The sequence below is a fragment of the Dermochelys coriacea genome, chromosome 1 (assembly GCF_009764565.3).
Source record: "Dermochelys coriacea isolate rDerCor1 chromosome 1, rDerCor1.pri.v4, whole genome shotgun sequence".
Taxonomy (NCBI): Eukaryota; Metazoa; Chordata; order Testudines; family Dermochelyidae; genus Dermochelys; species Dermochelys coriacea.
Genome location: NC_050068.2, coordinates 9,309,241 through 9,333,777, shown reverse-complemented (window position 1 = coordinate 9,333,777; position 24,537 = coordinate 9,309,241). Strand labels below are relative to the sequence as shown.

The 24,537-nt window shown below is 39.8% G+C and overlaps 1 protein-coding gene across 3 annotated transcripts in view; it reads left to right on the top strand.

Annotated features, from left to right (window-relative positions):
* Nucleotides 1-24,537, top strand: part of PGM2L1 (phosphoglucomutase 2 like 1) — a 94,210-nt gene extending 69,673 nt beyond the window's left edge. For all 3 annotated transcript variants that reach the window (XM_038403982.2, XM_038403971.2, XM_038404007.2), the window contains 9 exons: nt 2,422-2,615; nt 3,224-3,413; nt 3,592-3,689; nt 4,427-4,607; nt 8,513-8,606; nt 11,935-12,064; nt 14,668-14,857; nt 15,411-15,544; nt 18,612-24,537. In XM_038403982.2, the coding sequence (XP_038259910.1) occupies nt 2,422-2,615; nt 3,224-3,413; nt 3,592-3,689; nt 4,427-4,607; nt 8,513-8,606; nt 11,935-12,064; nt 14,668-14,857; nt 15,411-15,544; nt 18,612-18,714 (1,314 nt within the window). In that variant the 3' untranslated portion in view covers nt 18,715-24,537. The remainder of the gene's footprint in view (nt 1-2,421; nt 2,616-3,223; nt 3,414-3,591; nt 3,690-4,426; nt 4,608-8,512; nt 8,607-11,934; nt 12,065-14,667; nt 14,858-15,410; nt 15,545-18,611) is intronic.

The following is a 24,537-nucleotide window of genomic DNA, read 5'->3' as shown; positions in this document are numbered from 1 at the left end:
TCTGAAGTAATGTCTGAAGTAAAGTACTTTCCCTCCCCAAGCTGATAGTCTGAAAATGAGGTTAGAACTGAGCCCAACCTTTCTGGAGAATTTTGTCTAGAATGTAGTCTAAAAAAAATCAGTACTGGGAGGACTTACTTAAAATACCTTTTATACTGGAGTTACTTTGAGATTCTGTTCTGTTTAATTGGTGGCTCCATTTGTCACTTCCATCTTTGATTAATTTGGAGCACTGTATTCAGCCACAATATTACATATTGCTTAAACAATGCATGTTGTATTTCCTCTTTTTGTAATTCTTTGTGGAAGCCTGTCCAACGTGTCAGGGTTTGAACTTGACTGTACATTTAAAAATATGCATTTAACCTTTGAAAACTTAATACACAAGATTATGAGCAGGGATTACATGGAGCAATTCAAAATAAGAGTTGAAGTCAGCATTTGAGGTGTTGGCCTCAGTGCTGCTGTCCATATGAAGTACTTGATTTCCCTTTTTTCCAAAAGAAGTAGACCTGCATTGTATTTATCTCATCACCCAGGCTCCTTGTCCTTGGGTTTCCCAGTTGCTTTGTTTTCTAAGCTCCCACTGCATTCACATGTGTGGTACAAAGAGCAGCTACTTGTGTTAGTAATTTTTGAAAAAAGAAAAGGAGTACTTGTGGCACCTTAGAGACTAACAAATTTATTAGAGCATAAGCTTTCATGAGCTACAGCTCACTTCATCGGATGCATTTGGTGGAAAAAAACTTTTGGTGGAAAAAATGCTCTAATAAATTTGTTAGTCTCTAAGGTGCCACAAGTACTCCTTTTCTTTTTGCGAATACAGACTAACACGGCTGCTACTCTGAAACCAGTAATTTTTGAGGATTTGGCTTGGTTGGATGACAGTGTATCTCTTCAACTGGATGCAGTTATGGAACAAAGCATCACATCTTGGATATTGCTTGTCTATCTTGATCTCATTCATTTCTAATCTAAAAATGTTGCCTGGGGTGGGAGTGGTGCTTTTTTTAAGGAAGTAGAATTTTATAAAAGTGGTGGCTGATTTTCTTCATGTAGGTCTTTGAGGTTAATATTTTAAATAGGGCTGTCGATTTAATCACAGTTAACTCACGCGATTAACTCAAAAATTAATCACAATTAAAAAAATGAATTGCGTTTAATCAGTTTTAATCTCACTGTTAAACAATAGAATACCAATTGAAATTTATTAAATAGTTTGTGTTTCTACATTTTCATATATATTGTATTCTGTATTGTAATTGAAATCAAAGTGCATATTTTTTTGATTACAAACATTTGCTCTGTAAAAATGATAAACAAAAGAAATAGTAATTTTCAATTCACCTCATACAAGTACTGTAGCACAATCTCCTTGTCTTGAAAGTACAGCTTACAAATATAGGGTGTTTTTTTTGTTTGTTACATAACTATACTCAAAAACAAAACAGTGTAAAACTTTAGAGCCTACAAGTCCACTTAGTCCTACTTCTTGTTCAGCCAATTGCTAAGACAAACAAACTTGTTTACATTTACAGGATATAATGCTTCCCTCTTATTTACAATGTCAGCAGAAAGTGAGTATAGGCATTTGCATGGCACTTCTGTAGTCAGCATTGCAAGGTATTTACGTGACAGATATGCTAAACACTCGCATGCCCCTTCATGCTTCGGCCACCATTCCAGAGGACATGCTTTTATATTGATGATGCTCGTTTAAAAAATTGCATTAATAAATTTGTGATTAAACTCCTTTGGAGAGAATTATATGTCCACTGCTCTGTTTTACTCACATTCTGCCATATATTTCATGTTATAGCAGTCTCGGGTGATGACCCAGCACATGTTAATTTTAAGAATACTTTCACTGCAGATTTCACTTGAGAGCAACACTCCCATGTGGAAACTACAGAACCCAAATCACCAAAAAAAGAAAATCAATCTTTTTGTTTGTCCGAGCAATTGGCTGAACAAGTAGGACTGAGTCAACTTTCAAGCTCTAAAATTTTACATTGTTTTATTTTTGAATGCAGGGGTTTTTGTACATAATTTACATTTGTAAATTCAACTTACATGATAGAGATGCACTACAGTACTTTTATTAGAGTTTAACAGCACGATTAATCATGTGATTAATCACGATTAAGTTTTTTAATAGCTTGACAGCCCTAATTTAAAAACATAGGTACCTGATTTTAGGCATCCGTAGTCTGATTTCAATGAGGGGCCTGGGTGCTCAAGAACTCTGAAATCAGGTCACCTAATTATGAATTTACATATCTAAAATTAGATACTTGAAACCTTTTGGCCTGAGTGATCCCAAAAAAGTTCTGGAGAACTAAACCAGTCTGATACTGTGCTTTGCTACAAGTTTCTTGCCCATGTAACACACAGTTCTAAGTGTCAATTTTTTTATGCCAGGTTTATTGGGAAAATGGAGCTCAAATCACATCGCCGCATGACAAAGAGATCCTGAAATGTATAGAAGAATGTGTTGAACCATGGAATGGTTCCTGGAATGAGAATCTAGTAGACACCAGTCCTCTTACACGAGATCCTCTGGAGGAAATTTCTAAAAGCTATATGGAAGATCTGAAAAAGATCTGCTATCACAGGTGCTGTATGAGAAGAATATAACAACTCCCACACTCTAATGCAGGGTTCACTTCAGAAACTTGTCAAAATGTAATGGTTTCTGACCAGCAATGACAAATGTAGGTCAAACTTTAAAAAATAAGGGTTGGAAAAGTACTATATGCAATCAGCTTGGAGTGTGGGTAAGGGATGGACTAAATTAAGGGGATTTTGTACATCTTTTGTGATATATTTTTGTGCCCCATATGTAGGTGATTTCATTACCTTAAACTAGGTGATTTAGCCCTTGCCTTCTGCTTTTGCCATGCACAGCAGGCTGATCACTCTTTCTGATAGAGCATGAGTCAGAGGGAAGTAAGTGACTCATTTTTAAGGGATTTTCAACCAGCTAAGCAGCAGAGATCCCAGTTTCCAGAGTGAGGAAGAATTGAGCCAGCAATCTTTATTGAATGCCTATAGTTGAAACTTTCCTTTTCCACATTTTTTTGAAGACACATTAGACATCTGCAGAAAGAGCAGCTTTACCATAAACCTCAATCATGTTGTCTTGGCATTTCACCGTGGTTCATGATGTAGCATTTTGTGAAATAACCTATAATGTTAATTGAAGGCTGCTTTTCTTTTTCAGGGAACTGAACACAAAGACCAACTTGAAGTTCATTCATACATCTTTCCATGGCGTTGGACATGACTATGTCCAGTTGGCTTTTAAAGCATTTGGCTTTAAGCCTCCCATTCCAGTACCTGAACAAAAAGATCCAGATCCAGATTTTTCTACCGTTAAATGTCCAAATCCTGAAGAAGGAGAATCTGTGCTGGTAATTTAGTTCTTTAGTTCAGTCACTTTGTTTTTCGGTTGGGTTTCCACTTGTTTTGAAATGGTAATGCAATAAAGTCAGAGACCTGGGTGTGTGTGAATTTCAGCAGAGTTAATACACTTGAGGACCGCAAATGAATTTGACTATCTGCATATAATGGCTAAATCGCCTTTTTCAGGAGTTGTCTCTGAGGCTTGCAGAGAAAGAAAGTGCCAGGGTGGTTGTGGCCACTGATCCTGATGCAGACAGATTGGCGGTGGCAGAACTACAAGAGAAGTAAGAAATGGGACCTTTCTTTTTAACCTTGCCTTTGAGAGAAAAGGGGGAAGGGAAACTAACTGCTCCATCCTCTGATGTTGATTGTCACTTAGATTTCCCACTTTATTCCACCATCCCTAACAACGTGACGTTTGAACATACTGAGATTTTTTTTTTAGTCTTCATTTTTTTTCTTATATTTTATCTAAATGATGCATTTTAAGCAAGATTAGTTAAATCCTTTCACTAAAGATCTGTTATGAAAAGTGATTGTAAACATAGCACCTTTGATGACCATGTACTTTTACGACCTTTTGACTCCTGTACACCGTGCTGAATTCTCAACAGAATTGTTAACTTTGTTCCAACAGCAGGGCCAAATCCTGGGCTATCCCTTCGCTTGTGGAACCCCATTGAAGACAAAGGGGTTGCACAGGTGTAATTGAGGGTGGAGTGTGAATTGCCGATATATTATTATTGGTGATAGGTTCTTTCTGGTTCATTTATCTTGCTTGAAGGGTTGGTAACAGGGAGACCACACTTGTAAACAGAAAATGTGGTCTGGAAACATTGAGACAAGATAACAGAGCCCTGTTAGTGTGCTGTTTGTGGAGCTACTTTTCAAGGTAGAATGACACATTCAATTGTTCATTGTTCCAGTGGTTGCAGAATATGTTGTACAGACTTTGACTCTTAATGCATGTTCCTGAGAAACTTGAAGGAACTGTTTGATGTTGTTTCCATCCTGTTTGCAGTGGTTATTGGAAGGTGTTTACTGGCAACGAGCTGGCAGCTTTGTTTGGGTGGTGGATGTTCAGGAGCTGGAAGGCGAACAGTTCCAAAGAAGCTGATGTGAAGAACATTTACATGTTAGCAACCACAGTCTCCTCTAAAATTCTGAAGGCGATTGCACTTAAAGAAGGATTTCACTTTGAAGTAAGGGTGGCTTGTGTGTCTTATAATCCCCAGGTGTTATATTCAGGAAGAATACAATAGCCATTGCTATCATAACTGATTACCACAGGTTTTTGTGGTAGCCTGATTACACCTCCAAAAAGTCCAGACACAAATAACTCTTTTGCTGCTGTTGACTGAGGATTTTTACTCAGTGTTTCTTTTGGCACTGCAAGTTTACCCATTAGATCTCATTTGTCTACCTTGCAGATTAGCTTGTGTATTATCTGCTAATCCATGTTGCAGAGAATGCAGACTGTAAAATCTCTGTCTGTGAAGAGTTGGGAGGTGGTCTTGTGAGGCAGTGTGATGCCCCCCTACCCTTAAAGAATTGCAAGGTTAATTTTTAGGTCCAGTATCCTCAGATGGGTCTAATTACTGAAAACTTTGTCTTGAGGAGGGGAATCCCTTTTGATGAGGGGGGGGGGGAGGGGAGGAGAGAAGCTGTGGGATTTCCAGAGTGCATAATGCAAAAACTGTTGCTCTCTTAGATCTATGACATGAAAATTAATCAGTGGGGTTTAAATTGACTTGAACAGTACTTGTATTTTAATTTGGCACGTAAGGTTTTTGAACTAGATTTTAGTTAAAAATTGGCATAACTTGATCAGAAATCTTCTACACCTTAAATACCTTTTACTTTGTGCCCTTCCTCAAGTTCTAAATAAAAAAATGTGGGGGTGCCATGAAGGGAACAACTTTTCTTGTTGATCCTACACCAATAGTGGATCTTGCTCAGTTTCCTAGAGCTCTGTGAATATCTGCAGCTGATACAAGAACATAAAAAACATGTTTGACATAATATACTAAATAAGATTCAGGTCTCGTTTAATATAGTTGTCAGTTCAGACCAGATGAGAACTCTAGAAGGTTTTTTCTATCTATTTTGCCAAACAATGAAGAGCAAAAAAAATCCTAAAAAATGTATAAAATGACTGTACTATTGTGCTATTAATCGACTTAAGTGTTACCCTCTAGTGAAAATTCTGGTGTCTGCTACTAAATACTGTATTTTTGAGTTGGAAAATATTGATTATAGAAATATATATGACCAGCCTTTATAATTTCTTTCGAGAGTTTAAAAATACTAATCTGGTTTGAAATTTTTATCCTTAAATATCAGTCATGATACAGAATTTCCCCGTTTTGTAGGTAGAGAGTAATAATTCTCTCACCCAGGACTGCTACTATATCATTACCACTTGTCCTTCTGTTAATCTTGTACTTCTGTCAGATCTCTTAAAAGGAGATTTTAGCTTTCTGCTGTGCATGTTTGCCAGCTCCTGTTCCATCAGGCTCCTCATAAGAGCTAAATCTTTTTTTGGGAGACTATAACAAGTATTTATTTTTGTGTTTGTTTACATATGCAGTAGTGAATGCTATTCTGAAACACTGTGCCTTAGATTCGTAGTCTAAACTGAGTGTGTTGGCCTCTTTGTTTGCTGGCCTTAAACAGATTTTGCTGGATTTAAGCATGGTTAATTGACATAGCAGCTTGGATTGGGGTCTCTTATTGATCTTACTCTTAGCTTTAGAAAGGAGCATAAACTCTGGCAAGTCAAGTATAAAAGTATAATAAAGCAGGCCAAGAGAGAATTTGAAGAGCAACTAGCTAAGGGCGAAAACTAACAGCAAAAACTTTAAGTACATCAGAAGCAGGAATCTTGCCAGTCAGTGGGGCCACTGGATGATGGAGGTGCTAAAGGAGAGCACTCAAAGAAAACAAGGCTGTTACGGAGAAGCTAAATGAATTCTTTGCATCTGCAGTTAAGGCCAAAGATATGCAGGAGATTCCCACACTTCAGCCATTCTTTTTAGGTGACAAATCTGAGGACCTGTTCCAGATTAAGGGGTCAGTAGAGTGGGTTTTGGAACAAATTGATAAATTAAACAATCATCAGGACCAGATGACTTACCCAAGAGTTCTGAAGGAACTCGGATATGAAATTGCAGAACTACTAACTATATGTAACCTATTGCTTAAATCAACCTATGTACCAGATGCTGAGGGGATAGCTAATGTAACACTGAATTTAAAAAAAGCTCCAAAGGTGATCCTGGCAATTACAGGCCAATAAACCTAAGTTCAGTACCAGGCAAATTGGTTGAAACTATAGTAAAGAACAAATTATCTGATACATAGGTGAACACAATATGTTGGAAGAGTCAGCGCAGCTTTTGTAAAGGGAAATCCTGCCTCACCAGTCTATTAGGATTCTTTGAAGGGGTCAACAAACATGGACAAGGGTGATCGAGTGGATATAGTGTATTGGACTTCCAGAAAGCATTTGACAGGGTCCTTCACCAAGGCTCTTAAGCAAAGTAGGCAGTGCTGGGATAAAAGAGGTCTTCTCATGGATCGGTAACTGGTTAAAAGATAGGAAATAAATGGGTAGGTGAGAATAAATAGTCAGGTTTCACAATGAAGAGAGGTAAACAGCAGGGTCCCCCAACGATCTATACTGGGACCTGTGCCAGTCAATATATTCATAATTATGATCTGAAAAAAGGGATAAACAGTGAGTTGGCAAAGCTTGCAGAATATACAAAATTATTCAAGAGAATTAAGTCCAGTGCTGACTGCCAAGGGTTACGAAGGAATCTCACTAACATGGGTGACTAGGTGATAAAATGACAGATGAAATTCAATATTGATAAATGAAATGTAATGCATATTGGAAAACATAATCCCAACTATACATACAAAATGATGGGGTCTGGATTAGCTGTTACCACTCAAGAAAGAGATCTAGAAGTCACTGTGCATAGCTTCAGAGGGGTAGCCGTGTTAGTCTAGATCTGTAAAAGCAGCAAAGAGTCCTCTGGCACCTTATAGACTAACAGACATATTGGATCATAAGCTTTCGTGGGTGAATACTCGTGCATAGTTCTCTGAAAACATCTACTCAATTTGCAGCAGCAGTCAAAAAAGCAAACAGAACATTGGGAATCATTAGGAAAGGGGTAGATAATAAGACAAAATATCATATTGCCTCTATATAAATCCATGGTACACCCACACTTTGAATACTGCATGCAGTTCTGGTCAGCCCATCTCAAAAAAGATATGAGAATTGGAAAAGTGAGAGAGAGAGAGAGAGAGAGAGAGAGGCAACCAAAATGATGAGGTGTATTGAAGAGCTGTGTGAGGAAAGGTTAAAAAGACTGGGACTGTTCATCTTCTAAAAGTGATGACTAAGGGGGCGGGTATGATCGAGGTCTATAAACTCATGACTGATCTGGAGAAAGTGAATAAGGAAGTGTTAGTAGCATATAACACAAGAACCCAGGGGTCACCCAGTGGAAATTAATTGGCAGCAGGTTTAAAACAAACAGATGGAAGTACTTCTTCACATAACGCACAGCCAACTGTGGAACTTGTTGCCAAGAGATTTTGTGAAGGCCAAAAGTATAACTGGGTTCAAAAAAGTATTGCGTTCCTGGTGGATAGGTCCATTAATGGCTATTAGCCAAGATGGTCAGGGATGCAACCCCATGCTCTGGTTGTCCCTAAACCTCTGATAGCCAGAAGCTGGGACTGGTCAATGGGATGGGTCACTTGATAAATTGCCCTGTTCTGTTCATTCCCTCTGAAGCCTCTTGCACTGGGCAATAAGGACCATTGGTCTGACCCAGTATGGCCATTCTTATGTTTGTTTGGTTTATCAGCATTCTTTGGTCCTGTTGATCATGAAGTTCTTTTGCATCTTTTTATTTTTTCCGGTTTTCTGACATTCCAGGCCTTGTACTTAAGATTTCATACAAGAAAGCACCTGGGGGTGAAAGATGTTGTTTTTATGTGAAAGCAGCAAATGTTCCCCTTGTTCCATGATACTGTTGTATTGAAAAAAAAATAGCTCTTACTGGGTGGCCTCTTCATTTTTCAGGAAACACTGCCTGGTTTTAAATGGATTGGAAGTAAAGTAAAAGATCTCCTAGACAATGGGAAAGAAGTTCTTTTTGCGTTTGAAGAGTCTATTGGTATGTACAATAATATATTCTAAAATATCTTAATGTGGAAAGCTAGTAAACAATATTTTCTGTGCTAATGTACCTTGGTCGTGACAAGGAATCCTGTAGGATTTGTTTCTCTTTAGTTTTCCTCTTTGCATTTTGTTGAACTCCTTGTTAACGTTAGTTAACAGAACGGCAGTCACTGTCCTATCAAATGCTGTGTGGATGCTACTGGTTGAGTCACAGTGGAGGACTGTGACACTGTTTGAACTTCTAACAAGACAATAAGAAGATCTGTAGCATCCATACACAATCCTGATGGACCAGACTGAGCTAATATCCAGTCTTCAGTTCAGTTGATAACATTCTCTGTAATGGATGTTGAATTTTTGTTTTGCTTTGCTTTTTTTTTTGCTTACCAAACCACATAATGACTCTATTTTTGATCACCTTACTGAAAAGTAAATTAATCTACTTGCCAGATATGTTCAGATACTGTCACTTAACACAGTCTTCTAAGAGAACTTTAGAAATTTGTAGTGTTTGACAGTTGATGTATCCTCCCAGAACTAACTGTACCCAACAGTACATAACCAACTGCCAGCTCAACTAAAGCTCCATACTGGTGCATCCTTGTGTTAAGTTCCTGTCTCCATTGCAAGGTCCACTTTACTTTGTACATCATGGACATAGGAATTTCCACACTGGCTCATGTTAGTGATCCATGCAGTCTAGTATCCCATCTCCAGCAGTGGCCAGACCAAATGCTTCAGAGCAAGGTGCAAGAAATCCAGTAGAGTAAAGTTACGAAGTAGCCTGCTTTTGGTATTCGGGTGGGGTTTTTTTTCTACACAACAATTGTTTAGTGTTTGGTTAATGCCTCATATTTTCAAATAAGTTGAAGGGAGTATTCCTTCCAAAAACCGCTTGTCTTATCTAAGGTTCCAATGAATAGTAGAGTGCAGAGTAACAGGTGTTTGTAAAGCACTCTTTAAATCATAAGAATATAAGGATGGCCATACTGGGTCAACCAAAGGTCCATCTAGCCCAGTATTCTGTCTTCTGACAGATGTCCCAGAGGGAATGAACAGAACAGGTAATCATCAAGTGATCCATCCCGTTGGCCATTCCCAGCTTCTGGCAAACAGAGGTTGGAACACCATCCCTACCCATCCTGGCTAATAGCCATTGATGGACCTATACTCCATGGAAATACTAGAGACACAAGATGGGTGAGATATCTTTTATTGGACCTACTTCTGTTGGTGAAAGAGAAAAGCTTTCAAGCTACTTGGAGTCAGACCTGAAGAAAACTCTGTGTGTCGAATGCTTCTCTTTCATCTTGTCTCTCTAATATCCTGGGGACAACAGAGCTACATCATCTCTAAAACACTGTTAATTTTCTGTTTGGTAATTTATAATACCTTTATAGTTAGCAATTCTTCTACAGTACCTTTCATCTGAGGCTCTCTGAGCACTTCACAAACAAAGCCTCTTGACATCCCTTAGGGTAGATAAGGACTACATAGAGTACACTTCAGCTATGGAAATTGATTCACCTCTTAGATGGAACTGTGACAGGTTGGATCACAGAAACCCCCTTGGGAACTGCCAACTGATGTGCTGAGACTACTTCTAACCTGTTTTCCCTGTAAGCTTGGGATTTCAGTGCCTTGCCTGGTTTGAGCCAGACACGCTAGCCTGCTACAAACCCAGAACCAGGTCTGAACCACATCCCTCAACAACTGCAGGCTTAACTGAAAACAGGTTAAGAGTTCCTGTCTCTAAACTCAAGTGCCCAGCTCCCAGTGGGGTCCAAACCCTAAATAAATCCGTTTTTACCCTGTGTAAAGCTTATACAGGATAAACTCATAAATTGTTCGCCCTCTATAACACTGATAGAGAGAGATGCACAGCTGTTTGCCCCCCCAGGTATTAATGCATATTCTGTGTTAATTAATAAGTAAAAAGTGATTTCATTAAATACAAAAAGTAGGATTTAAGTGGTTCCAAGTGATAACAGACAGAACAAAATGAATTACCAAGCAAAATAAAATAAAACACGCAAGTCTAAGCCTAATACAGTAAGAAAATGGAATACAGATAAAATCTCACTCTGAGATGTTTCAATAAGCTTCTATCACAGACTGGACGCCTTCCTAGTCTGGGCACAATCCTTTCCCCTGGTACAGCCCTTGTTTCAGCTTAGGTGGTAGCTAGGGGATTTCTCATGATTGCTGCCCCCTTTGTTCTATTCCACCCACTTACATATCTTTTACATAAAGTGGGAATTCTTTGTCCCTCTCTGGGGTCCCACCCCCTCCTTCTAAATGGAAAAGCACCAGGTTAAAGGAGGATTCCAGTTCAGGTGACATGATCACATGGCACTGCAAGACTTCATTACCCACTTGCCAGCACACACGTATACAGGAAGACTTGCAAGTAAAACAAAGCCATCTACAGACAATTGTCCTGGTTAATGGGAGCCATCAAGATTCCAAACCACCATTAATGGCCCACACGTTGCATAATTACAATAGGCCCTCAGAGTTATATTTCATATTTCTAGTTTCAGATGCAAGAATGATACATTTATACAAAAAGGATGACCACACTCAGTAGATTATAAGCTTTGTAATGATACCTTACAAGAGAACTTTTGAATGAAGCATATTCCAGTTACATTATATTCGCATTCATTAGCATATTTTATAAAATCATATAGGGTGCAACATCACAGGAACATGGCAGCTGATTAGCAGCACATAGAAACGTATCAGTTTAGCACAGGAAGTATATCCAATTAAAAGTGAAAGTGGACTTTAGGGAAGCAGATTGCAATTATCCAAGTTGGATTGAACATCCCTGAGTTTACATAAAATGTAGAAGGATCTTTAACAACTGCAAGGAGTCAAGACCTTGATTTTAGATGTCCTCCAAAAGGCTACACATCTGGCAGCAGGGTGGGGCATTGATTCATGATTGACTTGTGGGACTAGTGCTGCTTACCAAATCACTGGCAACACTCCTGCAGCATACAAGTGTACTTGCTCAAACCAGCCCTGCTTAGTGTGTGAGATTTGAGGGGAACTGTACCATAGCATGGTAGGGCTGTAGGCTTCTGTCTACCTGAAACTGATAGGTTGTTCAGTATATCTTTCCACTCCCATAACTCCTAGGCTGGCTGGCTTTCTGGGTAGATGGGTGTAGCATATGCATAGATAGAATGGCAGCAGTTGGACATGTGTTTAGTTTTGTGTGTACAAAGGGCATCTGAAGTTTAACACTTCACCTGAGTAAAACAAATGGAAATCTTGGATAGAACTGCTCTGAACACTAGTCTTGTGATTGTCAGGTTTCATGTGTGGCACATCAGTGTTGGATAAGGATGGCGTGAGTGCAGCTGTGGTTATAGCTGAAATGGCATCTTATCTGGAAACCAAGAACCTAACATTGGCACAGCAACTAACTGAAATATATGAAATGTAAGTTCTGTTTTTTAACATGCTCTACTTTCCTTTTTGATTTTTTTTCCTGAGTTTTGCATAATCCAACAATTTCCTCAGCACTGTCACTTGCTAATAGGACACACATTCTTCTGTACAAAATACGTGCAATATAAAACATTAATACCATATAAATGTAAACTGGATTAATATACATTAAATGTGTATGTATTGTTCAGAGAAATATGATGCCTGTCAACTGTGTTTGATACAGATAACATGGTGATTAGGAGATGGGGAAGAGGGGAGGATATTAAAAACTTGGCTGCTAGAATAAATATCAGAAAGAGTCCTACTAGCAAAGGTTGTGTTTTTAGTTAATTGTCATCTTAATCAATCTACTATTAGATGAGTTACATTATACACTTCTATCTACTAATTTTTGCTTGTTTAAACATCTTGCAAGAGAAGTTCTGACCTCTTGTTGAGGTTCTTTTCATGTTGTGTTTAAGGAAGGAGGGCAAGTGAAGCATAGAAGTCCAGGCAGAATCAAGAGGTGTGGAGGAACTAAAGACAATAGCATATTTAGGTTATATTCGTGATTTCCAAAAAATCACAAGTTTTTTTTAATTAACAATGAGCTCTGCATCTGAAAAACTTATTCTTAAAATAAGTGGTTTTGGGACACGCTTTTTTTAATTTATTTATTTTTTTAAGTTAACTACTTCTAATTAGACCTGATTAGTCTTTACAGTGTGCGTTCCTTTAACCTTACTGGAGGATGATTCTAGTGAAAAGCATTAGATATAAAATGCCTTGACTTGCTGGAAACACAGTTTAAAAACCTCTGGGTCATTTCAACTCTTCTTCTCCTTGAGGTAGATACAGGTCACGTTGGAGGATAGTCCTTAAGAATGGAGGAGGCCTAGTCAGTTCTGAATTGGCATCTTAAAAGGTTGTGTAAGAATAGAGGTTTGCCCTGGATCTGTCCCTAGAAAAAATGATTTCTCATCCCACTGTTAGGTTGTGTTGGTTATGCTCCCTTCTGTATTTTAGTGGTGCTCTGCGTATATCTTTGTAAAGTGCTTGGAGTGTAAACTAATTTGACTTATGCCTCTTTATTCCATGCAGACCACAGGGCCTTCATCGCTGCCTTCCATCTTTGACAGTCTCTTGCTGGAGGCGTAGCTTCTGCCTATGTCACTTTAATAGCTTTCGGTTCCTCTTCAGTTGTGCTTTTCTAAGTTGTCCTTGTCTTTTTGCCCTTGGGATTCCAGTTCATCATCTGTCTTGCTATGCTGTTTGATTCTTTCCTCCCTGTGTATCCTCTCCATCTCCATTTTGTTCCATAATTCCCCATCCTATCAGGGTTTAAAGATGCTATAGAAATATAAAAAAAAATACTCTGGGGGTGCTAAGAAAATAACTCTTTATGTGAAGTGTTTGCTAGTTAACAGATTGAAACAGCTTGATTTGGATTAGTTAGGCTCTACCCTATGATGAGCTAGGTTTATCACATACAATGGCCACTTAATTGGAATAATTAAGGAATAATTGAAAACCTTGAAATTTGCAGTTAAATTGCAGGGAATCTGATACAAACCCAAAATTTCAGATCTTGAAACAAAACTGTCAGTCTTTGGTTCACTGCTATTTTTCATGAGTATCTTACTTTTTCTATATACCCAATTCTGCTTGAGGCTTTATTATGCTAGGTCCTATATATAAACACAGATCCCCAGAGAGCATAGCTTCTAAAAAGGAAGTAGTAGTCAACTGTTTAGTTTGAAAATAAATTTGCTGTCTTTGTTATGGTCTGTGGATTAGCCTTTGCTTTTAAATATCTCCCATCAGAGTGCTGCTTGTGGCCACTGTTCTGACTGCTGCTGAACTGAGTTCACTCTGTCACATGTAGATTGTAGCAGGTTGAACTCAGCGCAGAGCAGGACTGGAGAACTAATACTGGCAAGGGGCAACACAGAGACAGGAAATTTACAATATCTTTCCAAAGGCACAGTGGGGAAAATGGAGGAGAATGTAGTAGAAGGCAAGGAAGGATGGGTGTGGCAAGAATTAGGCTGCTCTGTGCATCCAGAAAGGAGCAGTTAGAGGAGTGTGTGGAGGCTGGGGGCCCAAGGAAGAATAGAGAAGGCTTATGGATCAGACCAGGGGTAGAGACATGGAGGTAGGCATTGGATCAGCTCTCCACTCCAAGCACAATTTTCCAGGCTCCAAACAGGGATCTTATATTTTTAGTGGCATGAATTTAAAGTTCTTCTCTCAACTGGATTCAGTCCATTTCTGTGACTATGGAGGGTTACTGTACATTATTGTCCTTCATTACTGACCCTCACTTTAGGGTAAATTGGTGAAGTTCAGTGGTTTTGGCTCTGCAAACAGGCATCGTGCATCATTTTACATTATCTAGGCTATCTTTTAAAATCAGCAGTAAGTAAAAGTAAGCTTGGGTTCTGAAAAATGCAGTGAAATATGCTTGAAAGATCCAGTGTCTGCATAATACTGTGTGGATGCTCGTGAATATGGAGAATCATGGTCACTGTTCTGGATAACTGATCACTCTGTAGACTTAGTGTGCAGAAGACTGAGACTCTTGTAATTTAAAATAATATTTTTCCTTGTAGGTATGGATATCACATTTCAAAGACCTCCTATTTCTTGTGCTATGAACCTCCTACTATCAAAAGAGTATTCGAAAAGCTTCGGAATTTTGATTCCCCAAAATCTTATCCAAAGTCTTGTGGCACGTATGGTGTATTACACGTACGGGACGTTACCACTGGCTATGATAGCAGCCAGCTTAATAAGAAATCGGTGAGTTACTTGGAGAAAATATTAGTATAGTGGCTAATGTTTTAACCCTTTGACAAGGTGTTTTCTGAGCCTGCGAATGAGTACATTAAGTTGATTTTATGATACAGAAAGATGCCAAACATCCAGTATTTGGGATATAAATGTAGGGCTTATCTACGTTTAAAAAACCACAGCAGCACGGCTTAGCACTTCTATGTAGACACTACCATGCTGACAGGAGGGGTTGTCCCATCAGTAGAGGTAATTCACCTCCCCACAAGGTAGTAGCTATGTCTCTGGAAGAATTCTTATGTACTGTATATTTTCTTGAAAATACAGTGACGCAGACGATTTAAATCTATCACATTAATTAAAGTCTGTCCTATGTCCTTTCCACATAAATAAAAAAACTTGAACAACTTTAAACAATTTTTGGAATAATGCTAATATCTATCAGCATTAGCAGAAGGTCACTAGCTGAAAGTACTGACTTCATTATGATTATACTTAGGATATCAGGGAGGGGAGATGCATGTTGATTGTACAGATTAAAATGATGATGATGTTCCATTAGGTGTTGCCTGCAAGTAAAAAGAGTCAAATGATCACCTTCACTTTTCAAAATGGGTGTGTTGCCACCCTCCGGACAAGTGGAACTGAGCCAAAGATCAAGTACTATGCAGAGATGTGTGCACGGCCTGATCAGAGGTGAGGGTTTTTACTTTCCACATTGTGTCAACACTAGGTTGGCTGAATCTGTGTCTTTTCTGTACAATCTTTACTCCTTTTGCTTGATCGGCCAATACTTTTGAATGGTGAGTATTGGAGCTACACCCTCATCATTCAAAATATTTCCACAGACCTGTAGGTGAACATGCATTAGGCGAGACACATTCCCACAGATAAGAGCTTTCCCACCCTAGTTGCTGGGTGTAATGCACATGACTTGATGGACAGGTGTTGAGGGTTTCGGGCTGTTTAAACTGCCTCCCCAGCCACTGGCCTGCATGGATCTGCTCATGAGGCTTAATGCTAGAACTGTTAGCAGTGGATAAAATGGACAAGAGTTGAATTTCACGAGTCTGCTGCTGCAACCTATTTCCCCTTACCCCCCTCCCACCTTCGTCCTGGAGCAAAGGCTTTTCTTTCACTCTTCGTCAAGCTCTGCTCATACGGCGAGGTCCATGAACTGTAGTAGACACCCACCCACTCGCCTTTTAGGGATCACACTATTGCACCCTAGGTTATCTGGCGATGAAATCTTTGTGTCGGTGAGTTGCATATATGAAACTCTCCTCCCTCTGATCTTTTAAAAAAAACAAAAAACAAAAACAAAAAAAAAAACACCACTCCTCTTTAGTGTACCAAGTGCCTTTTTTGGGGAGAAGCGTTTTATACCACCACATACCATCTGTATCATCAGTGTTTATTGCTCTTGGAAGGAAGGGCTTTAGGGTGGCCACACTACTCCCAAGTGAGAGAGTCACTCTCAGCACCTAGATTTTACTTTTCAAACTTGGGAGGGTCTTAAAGACTGACACTTCAACTGGCCTTATTTTCATGGTGCCAAACATGCTCATTCCACACAGTCAATCAGAGCAATTGGTGCTCTGCTCTTGGGAAAGTTGGGTCAGTTACTTAGGCAGCTTTGTTCATATTTATGCAGCTATTTGTTGGTCCCCAAGTTTGAGTATATTTAACTTCCAGTTTACACATTGCAGTTAGTAGCTGTTTACTATATTGAGGACCTTGAATAGATTTTCTGTTTGACTGGCGCCTGGGCAATTGCAACTCGAAGTGGCAGGCATTGTGAACACTAATTTTCTAAATGTCAGCTCTTGCCAGCAGTTCTTTATTTGACTGGTGCATGTGATCTCTTTGTACGCACTCGTGTGGATGCTTTCTCTTAATGAATGTCAGTTTGGGAGTTCATAATCCATGTAAGACTTTTTTTTCTTTAAATCTGGAACTGGGCCAACAGGCTGACTTGCTTTATATTTCTGATCTCTTTTAACTGCTCAAGAGAGGAAGGTGCAGAAAAAAACTCAGGCAAACTATCTTTGTATGCCCAGTAATCTGCCAGCAAAGGCACTGTCCTTGCCCTGGAGAGCATGCTGCCATACATGAAGGTCGTAAATGGACAAGAACAGCGTAGAGAGGAACGACAATAAACCAGTTCCTTAGGCCTGGTCTACATTGGGGGGGGAGGGGGATCGATCTAAGTTACGCAACTTCAGCTATGTGAATAATGTAGCTGAAGTCGAGGTACTTAGATCTATTCACTGCGATGTCTTCACTGTGGTGAGTCGACTGCTGCAGCTCCTCCCCCGTCGATTCTGCCTGCGCCTCTCGAGGCGGTGGAGTACAGGAGTTGACGAGAGAGTGCTCAGGGGTTGATTTATCATGTTGAGACTGGACGCAATAACTCGACACTCTCTCCCCCCCCCCCCCCCCGGATCAATCGCTGCCCACCAATACGGCGGGTAGTATAGACATACTCAGTAAAGGCCTGATTCAAACTCACTGCAGTTAATGGCAAGACTCCATTGGCTTGTTTGGGCTTTGGCTCAGACCCAAAGCGTGTGCACGTCTTGCTGGTTTGTTTTATTTTAGTAACCAATACAAAGAAATAGTTTTATTTTCTCTAAAGGATTAGACATTCAAATGGATAAGAAGAATAGCAGCATTTACTCTCCAGGATAGAAATTAGAAGGACTATCAAGCCCTTCTACTCCAGAGCATAAGATGATCAGCAGTTGCATATCAGAAAGGCACTTCCTCCCCTGATGTAATAGCACTGCTCAGCTAGGTGAATGATAGAGGTTGAATGCCTCCTTCTGAAGCATTATTCTTTGGTCTCTATCAGGAGCGGAGTTCTATACTATGCTAGATGAGGTACTCTTCTGTTTCAATGTTAGTTTATATTTTAAGTCTTCATGGGTTAAAGAGCAACGAACTTCTTGCCAGGTCCTGGGCACAGTCAAAATGGCTAAAACTGGTCTAAACAGGACATAGGTCAAATGAGTTTATTTCTACTTAATATCAGATTGAGTGAGTCAGTTCCTCTTGCATCCAGTGGAAATATACTGTACAACAGGGAGTAGCAGGAGAGAGGGGTATGTGTCTTTAGAGACATGTTGTTCTGTTTAATGGTTTTGGTCTTGATTTTCTTCCCTTGCTGCGTTCATTAATTAGATTTCATAGGAGTTAAGGCCAGAAGGAGATCATTACATCATCTAGTCCGACCATCTGTGTATCACAGGCCCTTAAATTTCACCCAGTTACTACTATGTTGAGCCCAGTAATTTGTTGGACTAACTAAAGCATATCTTCCAGAAGGTCTTCTTGATTTGAAGATTCCAAGAGACTTCCCTGGTAGTTTGTTCCAGTGGTTAATACCTCTGTGTTTCAGATGTGTGCTTAATTTGAATTTGATTAGCTTCAGCTTCCAGCCATTAGTTCTTATTATGCCTTTCCTTGCTAGATTAAAGAGCCCTTTAGCACACACTATTTTCTCCCCATGAAGGTACTTGTATACGGTAATCAAGGTCACCTCTCAGTTATCTTTTTCCTAAAGTAAACAGATTGAGCTCTAAGTCTAGAAGCTCAGCAAGTACGAACATTACAATTAGCTGTATGGGAAGAAAAAGTCTAAGGATCTTCTGAGGTTCTTGAAATCTAATCAAATTTAGTTTATTAAAGTGTTGGAGCTGCCTTTTCTGGGATAGATCATTTGATATTACTGTAACTTCAGCCATTTGATTTCTCCCTCTAGTGACAAAACCTTTCTGGAAGAACAACTACAGAAAGTCATTGAAGCTTTGATTGAGAATTTTTTGGAGCCCAGTAAGAATGGACTGATCTGGCGTTCCGTGTAGATCTCCTCCAGCAGTTTGTTATAGAAGTGACTTTCCTTGCGCTGTGTCACGTGGAACAAAGGAACCAAGATCAGAACTCCATTTAGCATTAATTGTGTGTGTGTCAGTTACCTAACTGGTTAAATTCATAAAACCAATAAAGAGTCTGCATCTTTTTGTCAGTTTTCCAGCAAAAAGCTATGGCTGGCAAATTGATTTGGGGGAGTTAATATCTACAATTTCATGTTCTTTTGACCAGAAGACACATGTACATTAGCATAATAAAGTCAACTCCCATAGTTCAAAATGTAGCACTCCAAAGGGTTAAGACTGCTAAACTCTGCTGTAGTGTAAGTCACTGAGTTTCATGTTGAATGAACGAATACCTAGCACCTTTGATTTGAAAAGACTTGAATTCAAAAAGTTCTGTTAGTCATAAGTGTATTTGAAGGGAATTAGTGATCACATAAGACTGACAAAATGAGCCGGCTTCTTAATTGCTGTGGAGTGTGTAGGTATCATTTACTGTTACAAGTCTTAATTTACAAGTAGGATAAAGTAGAGTTTAGTATTTAAAATGTCTAGTTTAGACAAGTTGTTGCAGTATATAGTTTTCAGCCATTTAAATATCCTAGTATTAGAGGGGCTCTTGGTGCATTGTATTTTTTCCTGTGTATCTTAAAATACTGATGTTTACTTAACAATGAAACAATAGTGGCAACTCCTTGCAATTCGATTCGCAGCTTGGTTTTTGACTGATCAAACAGTGCCTTTCCAGGATGTCCTAATCAGGGGAAATAATCTGTCTGTGTCTTGTTTAAATTAGTGATTCTAACCACAGGAGGACCATTGAGCATAGTTTAATCAGTTGCCTTTCTTTCACTTTATAAAATTCTCCCAAAATATTCTGGATCTCATTCTACATTATCTCAAATTCAGACATCTAAAAGCAGGCTGTTCTAAAATATAGATGCCTTGTGAATGCAGGAAGGACTATGTGGAAATCCAGTTAATATTTCTCTAATCTCTTGAAATGACAGTGTCTGTTTTCTGCTCACTTATGAGAGAGGAAGCTAACGGAGGTGAGACATGGGCTCTGGGTATTCATCCCTTTACTTTCACTTTTCTTCACTTACAGTTGCATCTACAAATTAGCTCCTGATGTTCCCTGCCTGCAAATATTCAATCCTTCATCTAAACTCACTTTAATTATCTGTTCGTGTAAGTTTTTAGCTGCTATTCCTAATGATATAATTCCTAACTAGTACCTTACTCTCTTTGACTCGAACCTGGTTTTCTTAATGTGGAAAGTCTTTGGAAGGTTGCTATTAGCACCTGTTCTGGGAAAACTGTATTTTAAAAAGCATACTGCTTCCCTGTTCAGCGTCCTCTGGATGCTCATGTCCCTGGGTGCAGAATAATGCTTGACACTTTGTCTTTTAAACTGGTGATAGAAATCTCTAAAATGGGAACTGTGATGCTCTGGACATCTAGCCACTATGGTACTAAAATAATTAAGTAGGACAGTTGAACACACAAGTACATACTATGGTGTCTGATGCCTAAACATGGTTATATGACTCTAGTAGTATCTTTTTTGATTAATCTGCTCTAAATCAGTATATAGCTGAGTTCCTAAAACCCAAGAGGCACTTGTTTAAACCATTGTTTGCCACTATTGTTAAACCTTTGAATTTGTCCTCTATTATATCCTTATAGCTAGGTTCTGTAGGACAGTGCAGAATGATGCTGTACATATCTCAGCTAGGCAGATATAAAGGACAACATGTTTTCAGTTTCTGTGCAGATATTGGATATGTCATGCTGACAGAGGCTTTGCACTTTGACCATAAATACGTGTATTAGCTATATATGAATGTACATGTACTGCAGGAAATTGTCACACAGATCCTTATTTACAAGCAATGTTTATTTATTTTTTTTATTTTAAGTGAGATTTCCAAGTTGTCCACGCAATTGAGTGAAATTTCTCTTATGCCAAAAGGGGTTCTTTCCTTTGATTATTATATATTTTTGAGTGCGATGTTGGCAGGGAGGGGGAAATGGGTGAAAGCAATGAAGCTTGACTGCTTTCACAATATTGCACGAATTGGAAGGTATCCAAAGATATGCGGAGCAAGTCTTTTTAAGTTGCTGCTGGGACTTTGCATATTTTTTCATGATGGAAGTTAAACTTCAGATTCTGGTCCCACTAAAGTGAGTGGAAGCATTGCCATTAATTTCATTGGCAGCAGGATCAAGTCCTTGGGGTTTTGAATCTTTTTTTATAATTCAGAAGAGAACAATTCATTTTTTGTGTGCGTGGTTTGAACAAAGCTAAACATCGTAAAAGGCGTATGGAGTTGTGTATGTGGATAGGTATGGTGTAGCACATAGAATTGTGTAAGGCTTTCAGATCTGCTTTCCTAGTAGCTGGTTAGCTGAGCCTGGTCTGAATTAGGGATGTAAAAGTTTAACCGATTAACCGAGAAGCTTGATTCTTATCAATTCAGTTAACGATTAAACACTGCTGCCAGCTCAGGGTCCCAGCTGCCATCCCGCATGCCCGAATGCCGTGCACCAGCGGTAGTTGGGACCCCAGGCGCAAAGCTAGCAGCTGGGACCCCGCGTAAAACATGGGGTTGCTACATCACTCCCCACATCCTTAGTTCCCCAGTTAAACGTTTAACTGATTACTTTTTTTTACACACTATTTACATACCTAGTCTGAATCTAATCCAGTATTAGATAAATCTTAACATGCGCACCAGGCCGTTGAACACTTAAAAGATGCGGGTTTCAAAGTGCTTTTGAGACTTGACAAATCTGGCGGAGCTGAGTATCAGTGGTTTTCTTAAACTGATGATTAAGCCCTTAGTTCTTAAGCAGTACATCATGGATTAAGTGCTTTTGGAAGGTGGGCAAGTGGGGCATCAGAATTACTGTATTCTAAGGGTATAATAATTACTGCTGTTTAATCTGCTGCTACCGTTGTTTTCCATTGATGATGTGTGTAATGCTTGAAGTATCCCTACGATTCCATTTGGAGAAGTTATTTTCTTTCCTCTCTCCATTCCCTCCCCTACTTTTGTTACTGTGAAAGATGATCATCTTGTTACCTCACTGCTGAGTACCTTTTTGCTGTACCTACTGCCTCAGCACTTTGAACGTGTGCACAATCTGGTTTCAGTTATGGGCGTTTTTAATAGTTTTGTTTGCATTGTAGAAATATTTAAACTGTGTATGGGGAGGTGACTAATTCTAAACCGAACCAGTTTTTTTTTCGTCTGGATGTTTACTGACTTACGGCGCTTCCTGTTTATAAAATGCATTTCTAAAGGTTGGTGTGGAGCGATTCATCGGGTATGATAGAGCCAGTGATTATTTGTGTCTAGCATTTGAGTAGTTTCATTCGTTATTTTTTTTTTTTTGTACTGCTGCATACAGAGGCCTAATCTCTATCCCATTCAAGTCTGTGGCAGAACTTCCACGAGACTAGGATATGATCCTTTAAAGCATAATAAATTTGCCAGGCAAGTTGACACTATTTATAATACACCTTTTCTATTTTTGTTTTGCATAAGCACCATCATCTTCAGAATGTGAAGTGCTTGCTGTTCAGTTAGTAAAAGGAAATCAACAGCTGTTATCCACCTCCCTCAGTGGCAATATCACGGCTCGTCATAACTCTGGATGAGACTTAGAGCTGCAGCAGGAGTGGATAGCAAAAGCTGTTAATGCATGCTTCCCCTCTTTCCTGGCAGTGCAGCACTGAATGACTACAGGTATGTCCTAAAGCAAAACTTAAGTGAACCTCTTACTGTAGTTAGAAGTACAATTACTTCCTTTTCTGTCTTTGGGGTCAGGATGTTTTCCCATTAAAATGGGACTGAATAAATGGAACACACTAAAATGATCTTTCTGAGCTGACTACTGAACCTGATACAGTTCACCTGCAGGATTCACTGCTCATGTTTTGATTCAATAAGACTTGGGGTTTTGGCAGAGGGAAGCCTACAAGAGAAGGCATGCACTAATGCGCCCTTACAATGCAAGCCCAATTGTGGACTCCCAGGGCTTTTTGTCTTTGTGTTTATGACCGAGGACTTCAGTGAAGGGAAGCGACCTGAGGGGGAGCCAGTCTTCTACTGGGTTGATCTTGTAACCCATTAGCGACAAGATTGCTCTGCATTTGTATGTAGTGAAATATCCAGTTTCCCTTGTGGGTTGAGAAGAGGACACCTCCCTCAGTGTAGTTGGCGCAGGTTGGTTAAATGCTGGCTAACTTTGGTTTGCAGTCTGGGGTAGTCTATGATAACACGCAGCAGCAACATCCCCTTACAGGCAACATGCAGCTCTGGACTGGGCTTTAAGCTTTGCATTCCTCCGTTCACAGGGTGCCTGCCCACGGGTGCCAGCGATAATGCTACCCCTGGTACTGCAATGCTCAGGTAGCACCTTTATCCCCCACTGTCACATAGACCAGGCTTCCAGGTTACTAGCAATTTCAGTTCTCTTTTTTTAATAAAAGGGAAAAAAATAAGGCCAAAGAGATTGGAAATGTTGAAGCAAACAGCCAGTTGTCTACCTGGGTGTCAGAACATGCCCTCTCCTTCTCTGAAATTCTTCTGTTCTCAGCCAGTGCCCCCATAGTATTCCTGAACTCTGCCCCTCCAGCGGTGTTAGCTTTTGCTCCCTATAGCTGGGGGCAAGGGATGTTTCATGAAGCACCCTGAGTTCTAGGAACTTCCTTGAAACTTTTGCATGGAAAGTAAGAGGGTGGTCACTGCTAGCTTCAAGCAGGGCAAAGCCCCTAGTGCTAAGGAATAACAAAGTAACCTGCTGAGTATAGATACGGGCCTGCCCCTAAAACTGGCTGTGTTGTGGGCATACCTCTGCTCCCCCCCAACAGCTCCGTTAAAGTGAGATGAGCCCCCACACACTCATTGTAGGATCAGGGCCCTATGGGTTTATGGCTTCTTGCTTTGAGACTTATTTGAGACTCCATCTAGGCAATGTCGGACCTGAAGTGGCAGAGGCATATGCCAAGACACTGCTCTTCTACCACAGCAGCAATTTCTTTCATTTAGATCAAGGGCCAAATCCTGTCTCCATTGAAGGCCCCAAACTCAGTGTTGTTTCGTGGCAGGGAGGGAGGTCTTGTCTGGAGCCTGTGAGTGGGGTCTCCGCTCCCCACACCAGAGTGTAGCACAGAAGCAGTGATGGCTACTGCGAAGTCTGGGTTGCAGGGAGTCTCCTGTCACTCCACAGCCTGAGGGACAGAAGGATTCCAGTCCCTCACGCTGAGCCCGGCTACTTGGCCTCATCACAAGGGGGAAGATTTTTGCCATTGTTCAGGAAACTATTGATCCTAAAAGATCAAGCAAAGAGTTGAATCAGCACTCCTGGTGGATATTTCTTTCATGATTTTTACCTAGAACGTCTAAAAGGCACAAACATTTGTAAGCATGTCTTACCACACCCAAGAGAAGAGAGGGGTGCTGTTTGCATGGGGAAGCCCAGGCATTCCGAGCCCAATTCTGATCTGATTCCCAGTGAATATAGCAGCTATGTCCCACGAATGCTCGATGGCTGATTCTTCCGAGATGATAGCACCCACAATACCTGAAGTCATTGCTCTCGATTTAGAACCCAGGAACGTTTTAGATCTGTTACCTATTCTTCCATTTGTTACTTCAAATGCCTTTTCTTTTAAGAAATTGGGGTGTATTATAAATACAGACTGAGAATTTGCACTTTTTTCTGAAGTATTTCTGTATGGATTACTATGTGGATTTAGCTGAATGAAGCGTTGTAACTAATAAAACATTCTCTTCGCAGTAG